This window comes from Heterocephalus glaber, unplaced genomic scaffold (genome assembly GCF_053883595.1).
Source record: "Heterocephalus glaber isolate CG9 unplaced genomic scaffold, H.glaber_assembly_v1.0 deba00001504, whole genome shotgun sequence".
In the NCBI taxonomy this organism is placed as follows: Eukaryota; Metazoa; Chordata; class Mammalia; order Rodentia; family Bathyergidae; genus Heterocephalus; species Heterocephalus glaber.
Window position 1 is genome coordinate 20,021,902 of NW_028258324.1, and position 16,422 is coordinate 20,038,323.

Below are 16,422 nucleotides of genomic sequence, written 5' to 3' on the forward strand. Positions count from 1 at the left end.
TAACTCAAAGACCTCTTTGTTTATCTCATCTACCCCATATAAAGAAGCATCTTAATTATTAATAAAAATCATTATCTTGGCTAGTTTAAATTTACCACACTGGGACCCAAGTCAATTATGAAAGAGACAGGAGCATAGTATGAGGTCAGAGGGTTCATAGGCTATGACCATCTACAAAAAGGGAACTACTAGCAAAAACCTGTATTTCCCTTTGATAGGGCTTTTGCTGTCTTACATTCTGTTTACTTTTCTTTTTTCTTCTCCATTATCCTGTTCTTTTCTGAACATATCTCCAAAAGAGTTGGCTCACTGATTGAGACCTTTCTTCCTTTTACCCCATACATCCCTTTTGGGGTTCTGCCCATAGTTATCCACTCCTAATTAGTGCTACTGATGACCTTTACATCAGCAGCAAAATCCTCACCATTGAGGACAAAAGGAAGTAAGATTAATCAAGTTATAGTCAAATCACTCTAACTGGAGCCAAACTAAAAATCGGATGAAGAGAGTCTGAAACATGTAGCAAGAATTATATTTAAGTGTAAATGTATTATCTATAAAAAATAAATATGAATAGATAATAATATCTCACTAAGATTTAACTAAATAGAAAGAATTAATTTAGAGAAGGCCAAGAAATAGTAGACCTGGAGAGTATAGGTTCTTTTTCATAAATTAGTGAGTCACAAGAATTTAGGCAATAAATGAGCAATTGTCGGGTGAGACTAACTAGGTGTTTTAAGGTTGTTGAAGATCTTAAATTATACCAATTTAGCAGAGAGTGGGTTTAGCGTGTTTTAATATAACAATTAGCTCTCAGTAAAAGAAGGGAACATAAGTGTCCTTGCTTATATTGCAGGTTTCTATTGTATAAGGCCATCTCTAGCATTTTCTTAGCTGGGGTTAGAATTCTAGAATATCTAAGTGACAGACTTTGGGCTTTTACTTTCCTTGAAAGAAAAGTTTAATTTTAAAGTAAAATCCAATATCATAGAAATAAGAATCATGGAACATTAGAGCTGGGAGGATAGTACAGCTCTAGATGAAACTTTTCATTTTACAGATGAAGAGTCAATTTATTCATTTGGAAAATGCAAGGGTTGGAATGAATGAGATTGCACATCTTCCATCTCCACAAATTCATATAACCTGGAGGAGCTAAATGGTTGCTCAAAGTTGCACAGCTTGTCCAAGCCAGACTTGGAAAATGGACCTGGTTCCCAGGATTCTCTTTATGGTTGTGAGGCAATTTTATAGTTTAAAAGTTCAGTAAGCTCAGTTGTTTGACCCAGTGCAGATAAGTAGCCATGGCACCAGGTTGGATTTTTTTCCTCATTACAATCAGTTTTTCTGTGTCATGGAAACATAGCCACAGGGATATCACCAGCCACAGAAGGAGCAAAGCTTGAGCACAACTCAACTGTGCTTGAAGCAGGCTCAGTCACTCAGTGGAATGCAGCAAACTCAGCCTTCAGCATTGAGACTAGGAAACAATGGATGGACTGCTTTTCAACACACAGGATTGTGCAAAGGTGACCTGCAATGAGGCCTGACTGTAGGTCAGAATGCTCATATAAGGCAGGAGAGTGCAATCTTATAGCAAAATCACTCATGGGCAGAAGGTACTTTGTGTTGAGTCCATGCTTCTGGTGGCTATCAAGAGACTTCTGCATTTCCCTGGGGCTGGGTGAGTATAGCACGAAATTTTCCAGCAAGTATAATATAAAATCTTCCAGCAGTGATGCAGTGCCTAAGTTATTTCTGACCTTGCAGATGAAGCAGTCTGTCTCTGCACACCACACTGGGGCTCTGATCCTAAACTATAGCTTGGGTTCCAAACCTGAGACCCACTTTCATTTCATCCTCTTCCGGGAGACAGAGCAACATCACACATTAACTTCTCTAAAACTAAAATCTGAAAAACTGGGAAAAATATTTATAATTTTATTACAGAAAAAAGGGTTACATCTCTAATATATCAAGGACTTATAAAATGTGAAATGTAAAAGATCAACAACTCTATCGGGAAACAGCATCTTATAAATAATTGATTTTCAGAAAAATTCTTATGTCCTTTAAACATATGTCCTCTAAACAAATGTTAAACTTTATGTATAATAAGAGAAACACTAGTCAAATCACAAGGAGATAGAAATCTCCTGGCATATGGGTAAAAATCCAAAATTTTGATAAATTACTGTATCTCCAGGACTGTGAAGAACAGGAACTGTGATATATTGATGGTATAAATGCAAAATGGTACAAACTTGATGGAATTTCCTTAGCATCTAGGAAAATTACAAATGCATTTACCTTTTAATGTGTTTCCAGAAATTTGTCTCAAGGAAACACTGGTAAAATATGAAAAGCTTTCAAGATTATTAATTGCAGCACCATTAATAACTGCAAAAGACAAGACTCTAAGGGATGCATTGATAGGGTACTGGCTGAATAAACTACAGAGTGCTCTGTAGCTATAAAACAGAATGAGAAAGAGCTTTTTAGTTACTATGGAGTGATCTTTAAAATAGTGCTAAACAAAAGTAAGAAGAAGAATCATGAATAAAGAAACATATAGTAAAGTATATCTATGTTTGTATATTTGCTTAAATTAAAAAATGGAAGGGTAAGCTAAAAACCAACAGAAATGTTTGGAAAATTAAGGTAGGAGAACAAGGATAACAGCTAGATTTCTCTAATGTTGTTCTGTGGTTTTCATTTTAGAAACCTATAGACATTTTATCTAATTTTAAAACAAAAAAGCATAATGAAACAGAGGCACATTTTTGTGCATTGACTTGTGACTTAACCACATAGAGGAATAATATCAAGTGATTTTTAGAACAGAGCAGTTTTTAACTGTACATCCCAAATGGAATATATTTAAAGGTTAAAAATAACCACAATAAAATTTTAAGTGGTTTTCAGTTGTGATATTTTTAGCAACATATATAATTTTGAGGATGTATATTTTAAATAAGTATGAATTATATTAATGTGGTAGGATTAATTTAATAAGATTAATGTAGTAACATGAAGAAAAGTAGGGAGAAGAAAAATGAAAATGCAAATTAAGATTCAAGGCAGTAAAGATTTCTATAATCCTAAATTTGAACTGAAAACACAATGGAAATATGTGCTATAATTTCTCTAGTAAAAAGGGCTTAGAAATAATGACCAGTCTGCCATCAATGAAAGCTCTTAGTGCCTCAATTATAGCCTCTAAATAAATTTCCTTCTTGAAAGAACTAAGATTCCTTGGAGAAATGGGTGTTTACAAGTCAAGATTAAGGAAACATTCAGGATAAGGTTAGAGACATCTATTTCTACCAAACACAAGAAGCTTATCAAAGACCAGGGTGGTGATGGCAGAAACTCAGAGAGATTTCTACTTAGTGCAAATGAAACATTTTGATCATCAAAAAGAATAATCACAATAGTAGCTTGAAATATATCAACCATGCATTCATGAAGATACTTTTTTAAAAACCCATCTTGTTGGTAACATGGAAGATTTTAGGAAAACACATTATTTTGAAAACTGATAAATGAAGGGAAAGAATGAACCATTTGTTCTATTTTCTTTTGTTTGTTTGCACAATTAGTACTCAAATAGTTGAACTGAAAAACTACTTCTTTAAGGAGAGTACAGACCAATAAATGCAAAATGTAGATAGAATTTGCATACTACTCATTTGTAACTCCTAATAAATACTAGAAGGAGCAGTTGATAGCAAAGGGTCCTAATGCCATTAGGTAGAATGAGCAACTTTAAAATATGGAATTTCTCAAACTTAAATGTGCATATGAATTACTTAGGGATACTGTTAAGTTCTGTTTTACTAGGTATGGGGTTGAGCCTGAGAGTATTTACGACAATGTGGTGCCAACATTGCTGGTCAAATTATGTACTGAAAATGTGCTAAAAAAAAAAAAAATTGGGGAAAATGACTGGGGAGAGGAGGAGGAGGAGGAGGAGGAGGAGGAGGAGAGAGAGAGCGAGAGAGAGAGAGCAAGCAAGAGACAGCCCCTGATATTCAAGAGTTGGCCTGGTACTGTCAGCTAGACCTTGTTCTCTCCTGTTGAACACCAACAAATAAAACTACTACATAAGAATGTCTAAACATACATAATGAATATTGTCCAAAGCCACAAAACAGACCAAACAACTTCCTATTCCAGCTATTAGAATGGACCACTATTTCTTGACCAGCTACAGCCTTAGCTTAGTCTGGTCTTTCTTTCTTCTACAAAAGACGTAATGAAGTTGCCAGTCATAGAATTGCTTCCACTTCCTGACATCATCTATTCCAGGGCAAAGTCCTGACACCTTACCCTTAAAATCACAAGCATAAATCCAAGTCTTATCATAAGTCCTGTCTAACCACCTCTGAGACAACCCACAGTTCTCCACAGCAAGTATTTGGTCTCATTGCAATATGTAATAAACCCATCTTGTTCATCTACAGATGTGCTCTGATTGTCCTTGCTAGAGTAGCAATTCATGAATGTGAATCAGCCTGACAGCTCAGGCACTAATTAACATTTGCCTCCTGACATGATGTAATAGAAGGCTCACAGCATCACCTTCAGAATGATTTTGACAGGAAACAGTGAACACGAATTTGATTAAGCCTCTACTCTAACCATAGTTTATAAGAAATATGGGAAATATGAAAACACTTTGCCGAATCATACTCAATTCAACCACAAGGCAAATTATTTCTTTTGTTTATACGAAATGGAGAGGAATTTAAAGGTTAAAAGAAACTCAACAGTCATAACAACCAGCTGTGATGTGCAATCTTTGGGTCCTGATTTATATAAATAGTTACACAAGCTAATATTGGTAATAACAAGACACAAACTACACAAACTAATTATTGGTAATAACAATTGGTTATATTTGAACCTTGACTTTGATATTGTTAAATCATGCTTTCGAATATTTTTAGGTTTTATATAGCAATGACCATTTTTCAAAATATTTATATATCAGTATACTGTTTAGGATTTGGTTTAAACTAATGCAGTCATGATGAGAGGGAGTGGGTTGAGGAGGTATAAATTTAAAAAATTGACCATGTTTGGTAATTGCTGAAGGACATATGATGTTCTTTTTACTATTCTCCTTACTTTTGATACTTCCTGATTCCTCTCTTCCACAGTAAAAGTTTCACAGTAAATGATGTTTCAAAGTATTTTAAACCATTTAATTCAATAGATCATTTTGAAGAAAGATATGTTGATTAGAGAAAGATTAAAGAGTATGGCTCAAAATGGCTACAAGTTCTAGAAAAATAAACTATAATGACTTTAACCAGTCTCTCTCGCTACTGAAATTGCTTTCTGATTAATTTCTTGAGAGTTATCTAAATATTCACCTATTTCTTTTTCTTTTTTTTTCTTTAAAAAAAATCACTAACAGATATGTCAACTACATGTGACAAGGAATAAATAATTATTAGTAAGAAGGTTCAGGTGATGTCTTTTGGAGAAACATTCAATTTAAATATTTGACTCTTTACAAGAAAGGAATGTGTTATTTGAACAATTACCTGGATCTGTAGCTGACATCAGTGAACCAAAAAATAAACAGTCAGTGAAATGAAAGTCTCCATTTTTCAGCTGACCAACATATATCATAGCCTTCACAAAACCATACACAATTAACCTGCAAAAAAAGGAAAATAAGATCTTTAAACATCAAGTTGAATCCTGTGTAAATCCATGTAATCATAGCTAACATTCTAATGTGCTCCTGAATATGTATCGTGCACAAATCATTACTGTCCTACCAATTCATGGTCATGCTAGCTCTCAGTTCAGCATAGTCTCTTGGTTGTGAAACAGACTTTTACCCGATATCACAATTCATTCACCTAGCAAAAGGTAACAGAACATTTTATAGCACATTTCAATGAAAACAAGATAAATCTCAAGGATATAAAAATAATCCGTCAAATGTGGCACAGCAAATCATGCCTGCAAACACAGTGGCTGTGTTGACATCTGTAAATGGATTGCTTCTCAGTTTTCCTTTTTTTTTTTTCTGGTGTCTGAAAGGGGTTCAAATTTCACATCTGTCACTGCAATAAGAAAAGTACTGGATCTCAGGGCACAGCCACCCAGTCACTTCACAGTACAGGAGCCTCCCTTGCTCCTGGTGTCAGACACCTGCACTCCAGGTGGAGAGGTACCATTAGATTAGAGCATGTACAACTTCAACAAGCACTAAAAATAAATACTGAAGGGTTACACATGTTGATTTTGCAAGGAAAATGTTCTTTTAAAAAAGATTTTTTAAAGGTTTTATAACCTTAGTATCCCCACATGAATGCAAATTGCATGTTTGTGTCATCTGTTGCCAACCTATAGTTTTGAAATTGTGTTTAATTTTTTAATTGGCTGATTTGGCTACAACCCTAATAGAGAGCACACAAAGAATGGTAAAGTGAACCACATCTGTAAGAGTCCTTAGAAACTATAGGCAATCAAACCAATATATGGGTGCTTAAATGCTCACATGTGAGAATGGCTAAAAAGGCTAAAGATCAGATATTAGAAGTTATAATTTCAACAAGAAAGCAGATACATCAAATTCTGCTCAGGGAAATATCTTCATAAGAGACTATCAGACACATCTGCATTTAAATACAGGCTCTACTACATACTAGTTCTATGATTTTAGGATATTACCAAGTTTTTAAAAATCTCAATATATCTATTCATGAGGTGGGGTTATAATAATGACCCATAGATTTTTTAAAAACTGAAATAATATATATTTGGTGTCCAGTACTTACATAGTAAGCTCTCAATGAGGTCATTATTGCTGCTAATAATGACCAGAATAGCAACTAACATTTACTTATAATTTCTACTTCTCATGTTTTAATTCACTTAATCTACACATTGATCTTATAAGACATGGATTATTACTTACATTTCTTGCATGAAAAAACACAACACAGTGTGATTAAGTAACACATGTGTGACTGAGTGACATAGTAACTTGTGAACCCAGACTTGAATTAAGAAAGTCTGGCTCTAGAGCCTGGGCTTTTAACTTCCATATTGTATTTCCTAGAAAACTGGTTTTATATTTTAAATGGCATGTTATATAATATACTCTCAAACACCCATGAGGTTGTTGTTCTAGGTAGTTCAAAGGGGCAGTGAAGGAATATCCCTAACAACTTGCAAATAACACTATCATATCATCAAAGGTGAGCTCTTAAACTGATTTATGAGTTAGTGGCCCAACACAGGTTTACAGAATGTGGATTGTAGCTCAGGAGGCTAAATCATAATCAGGCTGCAGGTATTAAATATCTGAAAAAGACTGCCACCAGGACATGAAAATGGGAGCTATTAGGAGTGGGTTTCAAGAGCTATCACTCTTGGTAGCTCATCCAAGCTTATCCAGGGGAGGCCACATACTGATTACCAAGTGTGTGACCTCCTGACAGGTGTTTGATCACCAAACAAAGTATTTGTTTGTTCAATACACATTACTGAACCCCTCGTATGTGTCACACTCTCTGCTAAGCACTGAAGATACATTAGTCAATAAAATGAAGATCCTTGCTCTTATTGAGCACACAGTTTAACATGATGGACAATAACAAAAATAATCAGAAATTGGAATTACATCTGTTTGCATGTCTGATAAACATTAGGGCATTCTGAACAACATTGCCAGAGAGCTGCACCTCCTTATTTACCTCATCAGCTCTTCTGGTGTTAGCTCAATTTTGCCATGGTCCTTTTTATTTGAACTACACTTCAAATAGTGAGCATCAACAGGCTCTGGAATCAATGTAAACTTTAAGATCTATGACTGTATTTCTACATCTATTAGTTAATTTTATAGGTTAGGAATCTAAGATTCAAAATTGAAATGTATTTGTTTTATATTGTGCAAAAACCATTAAACTTCATTATATATAAATATATATGTTATTCAGGCTTGGCAAGATTACAGTGAAGCTAGAAGCTTTATGTACTGTGCCTTTAAATGAAATTAAAGTCCTCATGAAAGCCAATTTGACAATTTACCTTAAAGTTCAAATTTTTGTATATTCTATTATTAAATAGTTCCCTATAGATTCATATCAATAGACTAATAAAATATAACCCAAAAGATATATATTCATATTATTTTAGATCACAAATATTTACTATGAGTAAAAAAATTCAAAGCAAATTATAGCACATACATATGGTGGACTAATATGCAATTACTAAAACTATATGCAGGAGTATATATGGGGCACAAAAATTAAATTATTTAAAAGTTAATAAATAATAAATACAAATAGTCTAAAATTTCACATGCTTAAGCATTCAAGTAATTAGAAAAAACTAGAAAATATAATTCATTATTAATGTTAATAGCTGTCATATAAATGTAATTAAATATGATTCTTTTCTTTTTTGCTTTGCTACATTTTTCCAATTCTTTTAAAATAATAGCCATAATAAAAAACAAACAACAATGTACAACACATTATTGAGTGCTATTATGGACACAATACTCATTGTATTATTTAGTCCTCATAATCCTCTGAGTTAGGTACTAAAATTATCTTTTCACAAATGAGAAAATTAGGAGTCAGAGAGGTTAAGTAATTTGCCTATGCTTTAGTCACAGAGTTAGCTTGTAACAAGTCTGGATTTTAATCAAGGCAGATGGACACCAAAGCCTCATACTAACCACAAAGTCTATAATGCTTTTGATTTGTTTTGAAATTAGGAGGAACACATGTGTGTGGGTGGACACACATACACAAAAGCACACATACAATTTGCTTTTTTTTTAAATAAAAAGTACATTTACTTACTAACTCTAAATCAACTCCTGGACCTGGAGTAACTAACTACCTAGTTGCTTCTTTGAAACAATACTGAAAGACAAAACCAAAAACCAAAAATAAACAAAAAACTTCAGTCCAGTATGAGGTCATTATGGTCATTGTTATTATTACTGATCTACCAGTAGTCATTGTTAATGTGATTATAATAAACCTCTAATTACTGTGCCAGGCATTTTTATAAATGGTAGCTATTGTCATTATTGTTACATTATTATCGTTTTTTGGGGGGGGTACCAGGAATTGAACTTGGGTCCTTGCGCTTGTGAGGCAGGTGGCAGAACCACTGAGCTAAATCCCCGGCCCTACATTACTATTAATAAAAACAATTAGTTTTCAATACATAAACTGGGAGGCTAAAAAGTGAACCCATTAGCAGTCAACGTATTTTGACAGTGTGATACACTCTATTAGCACTTGAAGAAAGCATTTTACATGGCTCAAGATACAAAACAGATGTAGTTTGATGTGGAAAGGGAATCTAGAGAAGTCCAGTTTTTGCAGTGTCTCCCTTGAAGATGGCAAACCTGAGATATTTTCCAAGGTTAGTCTGAAGGTAGTGTTAGCCTGGGTTACAGGGGTAGGCTGGAGCAGAAAATGCCTCATAAAAAGCAAAAGTTCTGATAACAATGATTTCAACTTAGTGTTATTTCACTATGTCAAGGTTCACTTAGTGCTATACTTTGAAAAGCAAAGTGCTGGTGCTATGGAGGATACAAAGACAGAAATCTATCACTGACCCTCAAAGAGTAGAGCATTACAGGACGGTGGTCGTATTACTGCTTCAATAGAAGGCAGTGGGCAAAGGGGAATTTGGGAAAATGCTCAATATAATGCTGACTACACTCATTTTACTGAGTGTTTGTGATGTGCTGACTGATTTTAAGTTAAATGAGCTTATTTCATACTACTAAATCTCCACACCTAAAGGCATATTGAAAAAAATAAACTTTTGAAACAAAAAGTTCCAGAAAGTTCAATTGCTTGGATGATGTTAAAATATGCCATCTTAATCTCAGTATTTTTAGAAAATAATCCTTCTCCTCCTCTGCTTCCTTCTTCTTTCTCCTCTTCTTCCTCCCCTTCATCTTAAAAGAGCCTTTACCAAGTTATGATTATATCAAACCAGAAAAAGTCAGGCTTTTTAAATTTGTCATGGATATGAAAGGGAAATTGATGTCAATGTGGAGACAAAGATGTGTGGAGCAGTCCTGTTAACTGTCAGAAGAGCCGCATTCCTGCCTGTGAAAGCATAGGAAACAGGCTCCAGTACAGAACTCACTCTTCAGTGGGAAATCCCAGGACATACAGGCACTGGAACCAGTCTAAAAGTTACAATGTGACTATAGATTTCTGAACTCTATATCTAAATGTCTTCCCTTGGATAGTATCTTTTCCTATTTCTTTGTTCACATTTTATGCATAGTTTTAGTCACATGATTTTTTTTTCTAAATCGTACATTCAAGAGTAATATCCCACTAAAGAACTTATAAATTCTTAGTACTGAGTTGGGTGGTATTAAAAGGGTCTTCTTACCAAATTCATCCTTCCAGTCATTCACTCACTTGCCCATTAACTCCTTCATTCAACAATTAATTACAAGTAGGCATTAATTCCTAACTCAAGGAACTTAACATTTTATTGGAACACTGTAATATTTAATAGGTGAGTTATGATTTATTATTTTATTCATATCTTGGTTAAGTTATAGGGAGAAGTACAGAATGCAGACATGCACACTTCTATGTACTAGGGAACAATGAAGGGGGACTTTATTTTACAAAAGTAATCACAAGTTTAATTTTTAAAATGTTGAGTTTGGGATCGTTGGATTTCCAAACATGGATCTCAATGAAGTGTTTCTTAAGAAACAGATTTGAGAGAAAACACTGCGAGGTTTGTTATTGTAGTCTTGGGCATCAATAAGATCCAAAAAAAGCATGCACTGAAAAGTGCACATGATTGAGGCGCTGGCATTTAAAGGGAAGGTAAAAGTGGCTAAGTCAGCAGAAGATATCAAGAATCAGTCAACAGAGACATAAGTAGAAATCCAGCAGGATGTCACAGAAGTCAAACGAAAAAAGTGTTTTTAAATAGGCAAGATAAATAAGGTTGAATACTGCCAAGAGAGCCATTTTATTTAGGGTCATTAAAGGGATGAATGTGGAAGTGAGATTATAATGTATTGAAGTCCATAGAAAATGAGAAAATTGAGACAAACAACAACTCTTCTGAGAAGTTTGGTTATGAGGGGACTCTATTCTTATTCTAAACAGAAAAGGAGGATTAGGGTAAGACTTGAGCTGGTCATAAAGGATTAAGGAGATCCTGTAAAGAAGCACACACCTAATGGTATTTCACAAGCAAACATTAGCAAAAAGATAATTCCCTTGTATAAAGTGGCCAGTCTGCCTTTGGATGATGGAATTATAGGGCACTTAAAAGGTCTGTAGGACCCTATGGCACTTATAGGTATCAAAGGGATGATCCTCTTCTTTTGTCACTGTTTCTCACATCCCATGTATAAATATTAAGCATCTATTATGATAAAAGTTTTTGCTAAATCGTATAAGAAATGCAAAAGTGAGTCTGACACATGGTTTCCACAACTCAAGAGAAAGAAGTCCCCAACATAAGCAGAAAACGTGGTAGAAAGAAACGTGTCCTGTGAGGGAGCTGATCAGGTTCACAGAGGAGAAGCAGCTCTCTTTTACTTGAGGAGTCAGAAAAAGCTTTGAGAGGTAGGTGGCATATTTGTTGAACCCAAATGTTGTAAAGTAAGAAGGCTGCCCACAGAGTTCCATCTATATGTGGAATGTCACAGATTATGCTTTTATTCCTACACTACAAAACCTTTCTACTGAAGGTGGTTTCTTTTTGAAATAGTAGAGAACCCCATGGACAAACAAATGAAACCCTCCACGCAGTCCAGGGTATTATCATTGTCTGCCACCCACTACAGTGAGGAGGAGGAAAGGCCGGTCCTAAGTGAGCTTCACTTACAGATTTCATTTGAGAGCCAAGTATGGGTTTTTTCTACACTAAGGAGTCCAGGGGGCCTCTGGAGCTCTGTTGCACATGAAGTAGGTACTCAGATTTTTACCATGCTTCATGATCCTTCTTTTCCCAAAAGACTCAAGACATTGTTCCTAAGGGTTTTTGGGGGGATGGGAATAATATAAAGATGGATAAGAATGAGGGGATAGGTCATTGTCTGGGGCATAAATGAAGGTGTTGAGGTTGGAAATTCTGTGCTAGGACATGTAACAACCCCAAACTATCTTTGCAAAGGCCATCATCCAAACAATGATAACCCTATTTTGTCACTATCTTTGGCCCCTACTCTCTTCTTACTCCTTTCCACTTCATGCCTCCCAGAGTAACTACCTATAACTGGTATTGGAGTTTAAGAAGACTGTGGTAGGAACAAAAGTATAAGGGGAAGAAGTGGGAAGCAGCAAACATTTATTGAGTGCCAAGCATCATCTAATTTGCTCGGGCTGGCCTCAAACTTGTAATCTTTTTGCCTCAGAGTGTTTGGAGAGCACCATGCCTTCCATGATTTCTCTTCAAGCCAGGTTCCTGGGGTCCTACAGGTGTCTACTATGTTTTTCAAGAAAGCAGAAGACTGTCAACAAAGAGGTGTGGTAAAATACACTGTTGTTTATTCCTGGATGAGATCCCCGTCTCCTGAATGTCAAGGCACTTAGAAGAAAGTTAAGTGAGTCCATTTCTCACACTGCTGCCGCCTGGTTGCTTGAAACTTTCCACCTCCTCTGGGGGTTTCATTCACCTCTGTATTTTTGAGCCAGCTCTTGCCGCTACAGTAACCTACACAGTTGCCTGCGGGGTGGGGTGGGGGTGGGGTGTCAAGGCTCCCTTCTGTGAAGTGCTTCCAGGTTCTTGGAAAAATATTATATAAATCCCACACATGAATGTGGAATGGGCATAAACTGCAATGTTGAAATCCAGTAGAGATAGAGAACTACTCAAAGATGAGCTACACATAGGTGAGAACCTGACAAGACATCCTGATTGCATAATTATCACATCCAGTATCTGGGAGCAGGCTAGCCCGTTCAAGTATGAAAGGGGATATTGACATATTTTTAAATTGTTCAGAAACAGAGAGTGCTGAGGAGCTGAGCCTCTCAGGCCACCATACTGCCACCCCAGAGTGCCAAGGAGGTGAGCTGCATGGGCAGCAACACCCCTACCCCTGCTGTGCTGAGCCATTACCTAGATCCACAGTGCAGAGTTTCAGGGGTCATAAAGGACATTGTTCTGAGCTTGAGAAGATAAAGTAGAAGTGAACAACAGAAAGGGGATCTCTCTGAGGCCCCTTGATGAAAAGTAAAGCCCACTGTAAAAGTGGAGAAAATCTCTGCAATAAAGGCACACTAGACCACCTTAGTTGGGGAAGCAGTGGTGTGGACCAGAGCAACGTGGCTGCAAGCAGATCCCAGCCAGGGCTCCGCCCCGACCTCAGAGGCTGGGGCACACCAGTCCAAGCCAAGAGCCTGCCTGAAAAAGAGCTACACAGGCATACAAGCAACAGCCAGAGGTTTGTGCCAATACCATCAATAAGTACACAAGACCCTAGCCAGAAGCTTGCTCACACAACAGAAACTGGGGTGCACAGCCCCCAGCCAAAGACCCTCTCAGACAACAGCTACATAGAGGCCCTAGCCAGTGGCACACCTAGATATCATCCGAAGTGTGCACAGGCCCCAGCCAGAAGCCCACCCAGACAACAGGCCAGCTCAAGGATCCAAAAGGCCACCTTTCTGAACCCAGGAATTAGTGTACTGGTGAGCAGCAGAGTAAAGGCAGCTCAGTGTCTTGTTGAAAACTGAAGACCACTGGGTGAGCAAAAAGTTGCCTCAACAAAGGCACAGGAGGCTACATCTGTTGAAATGAGAAGACATGTAAACAAGCCTCAAAACCAGACTTCTGGATCACCTAAGGCAACCCCAAAGGGAAAGGAGATGGAACAGTTTGATACTCAACAACCTGGACTCCCTGAACTGAAAAGAAAAGAGGATCTGGAAAAAATGAAATCAGAAATAATTTCCCAGATAACAGCAAAGATTATGCCCATAGTGCAAGACATGATTAATAAATCTAGAGTGGATGCAGTCAAAAAAAAATAGAGGAGCTGAGGAACATGATGGAATTCCAACATAGGAAACAAATGGAATTCATAAAACAAATCAAATAGATTTCCAGGAGATTAAAAACTCCATTGAAAGTTTATAGAGCAGAATGAACCAATGTGAGGACAGAATTTCAGATATACTAGATAAGATTGTAATTAGTGACCAGGAAAAGAAAAATTTCTTTAAAATAGTAAGGGACCATGAGAAATCAGTCCAGCAGCTGCTAGATGATGCAAAGAAGAATAACATAAGACTGATCGAAGTCAATGAAGAAACAGGAGAAAGTGCAGATGACATAAAAAAACTCTTCACAGAAGTGATGGCAGAAAACTTCCCAAGCAGGGGAAAAGAACTTGACATACATGTAAGGGAGGCATATAGGACTTCAACTATTCTTGATCAAAAAAATCTACACATAGGAATATAATTGTTAAGATTCCAGAAACCCAACAGAAGACTAAAGTTCTACAAGCAATTAGAGAAAAGAAACAAATCACATACAAAGGAAAGCCCGTCAAAATCACAGCAGACTTCTCAATGCAAACCCTCAATGCAAGAAGAACTTGGAGTGAAGTATTGCAAGCCCTAAAGGAAAACAGCCTCCAACCCAGATTGATGTACCCTGCAAAACTATCTTTCAAAATTGATGGAGAAATAAGATACTTTCATGAAAAAGAGCACCTTAGGAACTTCATGAATACCACCAAACCAGCACTCCAAAAAAATTTTAGACACTATCCTAGGAAAAGACAAAGAGGATCACAACCCCAGGAAGCCCAGTAGAATGAATACACCGGGCAAGACAAGAAATTAAAAGCAAAGGGGGAGAATCCAACGAAAAGAAAATGTCATGACAATTATAAGTCAGTACGTATCAGTTATAACAATCAGTGTTAATGGTCTCAACTCACCAATCAAAAGAAATAGACTGGCAGAATGGGTCAAGAAGCAAGATCCAACAATATGCTGCATAGAGGAAACACAGTTAATTCAAAAAGAAACCGATAGACTGAAAGTTAAAGGGTGGAAAACAATACTCCATGCAATAGGAAAAAGTAGGAATAGCTATCCTCTTTGCAGATCAAGTGGATTTCAACCCAAAATCTGAAACACTTCTGCTCCCAAGAATTTCAGATATGGGACAGTCAACCTGTATATACAAATCCATTGTAATAGTGTTTTCATTTCTCTTAAGTAAAAACTGAAGAACAGAATTGTTGGTTCTTAACAGTAACATAAGAAATTTCTATATTATTTTCCAAAATGATTTTATCACTTTACACTCACATTAGCAGGATTAGAAAATTCTAACTGGTTCACACCTAAGCTGACATTTGTTCTTTTAAAACCTTTAACTTTTTAAAAAAAAAAAAAACCTTTAACTTAATCTCCCTAATGAGTGTATAATATGATCTTGTTATTGTACTGATTAGTATTTTTCTGATTCTAGTGTTGCACACCTTTCCTTGTAATGTACTGGCTATCATCTTCTTGTGTCTACTTTTTAATTGGGATATCTATTAATGAGCTGTAAGGGTTCTTCATATATTCTGGTCATAGCTTATATGTATTATAAATATGTTCTGGTTAAAGACTACTTTTCATTTTCTTAACAATGTCTTTTAAAGATCTAAATTTTGATGAAATCTCATTTATCAGTTTTTTTCTTTTATACATCATGTTTTTTGTATCCTAGGAAATTCTTGCCTGCCCTAAATTCATGAACATTTTCCCTTATAATTTCTTCTTAAAGTTTTATAGTTTTAGGCTTTCATATTTAGGTTCATAGATCCTTTCAAGTTATTTTTATGTATGAAATAAAGGGTTGAGGTTAATCTTTTACATAGAGATACCAGGTGTTCTAGTACCATTTGTTGAAAACATTATCTTTTCCTCTGCTCTTGAGCTGAGTTTACATTCTATAAAATGTTAATGTTAAGTAATCATTCAAAAATCAGTGAACCATATTTGTGTGGTTCTATTCTAGATTCTCTGTTTTATTTCATTGATCTATATGTCTTTCCTTATGCCAACATTGCCTTGATTACCTTAGCTTTAGAAGAAGTCTTAAAATTAGGTAATGAATGTCTTCCAACACTGTTTGTTTTTCTTTTTACTTTTCCAGGTCCTTTCTACTCCTACATAACTTTTAAATTTCAATATCCAATTTATTTATAGCAAGTATACATACACCTGAATTTTTATATATACCTTGTGTTTTCTAATCCTGCTAAATTCAAATACAAGTTCTAGGGGTTCCTAGAGATTTCTTAGTATTATCTGTAGATGATCATTTCATCTACATATAAAGATTTTACTTCTACCTTGCCAATACTATGCTATTGGTTTATTTTTATTTCCAGACTATTTTGGTTTGGGCCTATGT

General features: G+C 35.8%; 1 protein-coding gene across 3 annotated transcripts in view; it reads right to left on the bottom strand.

Moving 5' to 3' along the window:
- Slc9a9 (solute carrier family 9 member A9) overlaps nt 1-16,422 on the bottom strand; it is a 611,274-nt gene that overhangs the window by 447,268 nt on the left and 147,584 nt on the right. For all 3 annotated transcript variants that reach the window (XR_015440847.1, XR_015440848.1, XM_004834393.3), the window contains exon 5: nt 5,559-5,674. Coding sequence is in view for 1 of the 3 variants with exons in the window: in XM_004834393.3 (XP_004834450.1) it covers nt 5,559-5,674 (116 nt within the window). In the remaining 2 variants the exon portion in view is untranslated. The remainder of the gene's footprint in view (nt 1-5,558; nt 5,675-16,422) is intronic.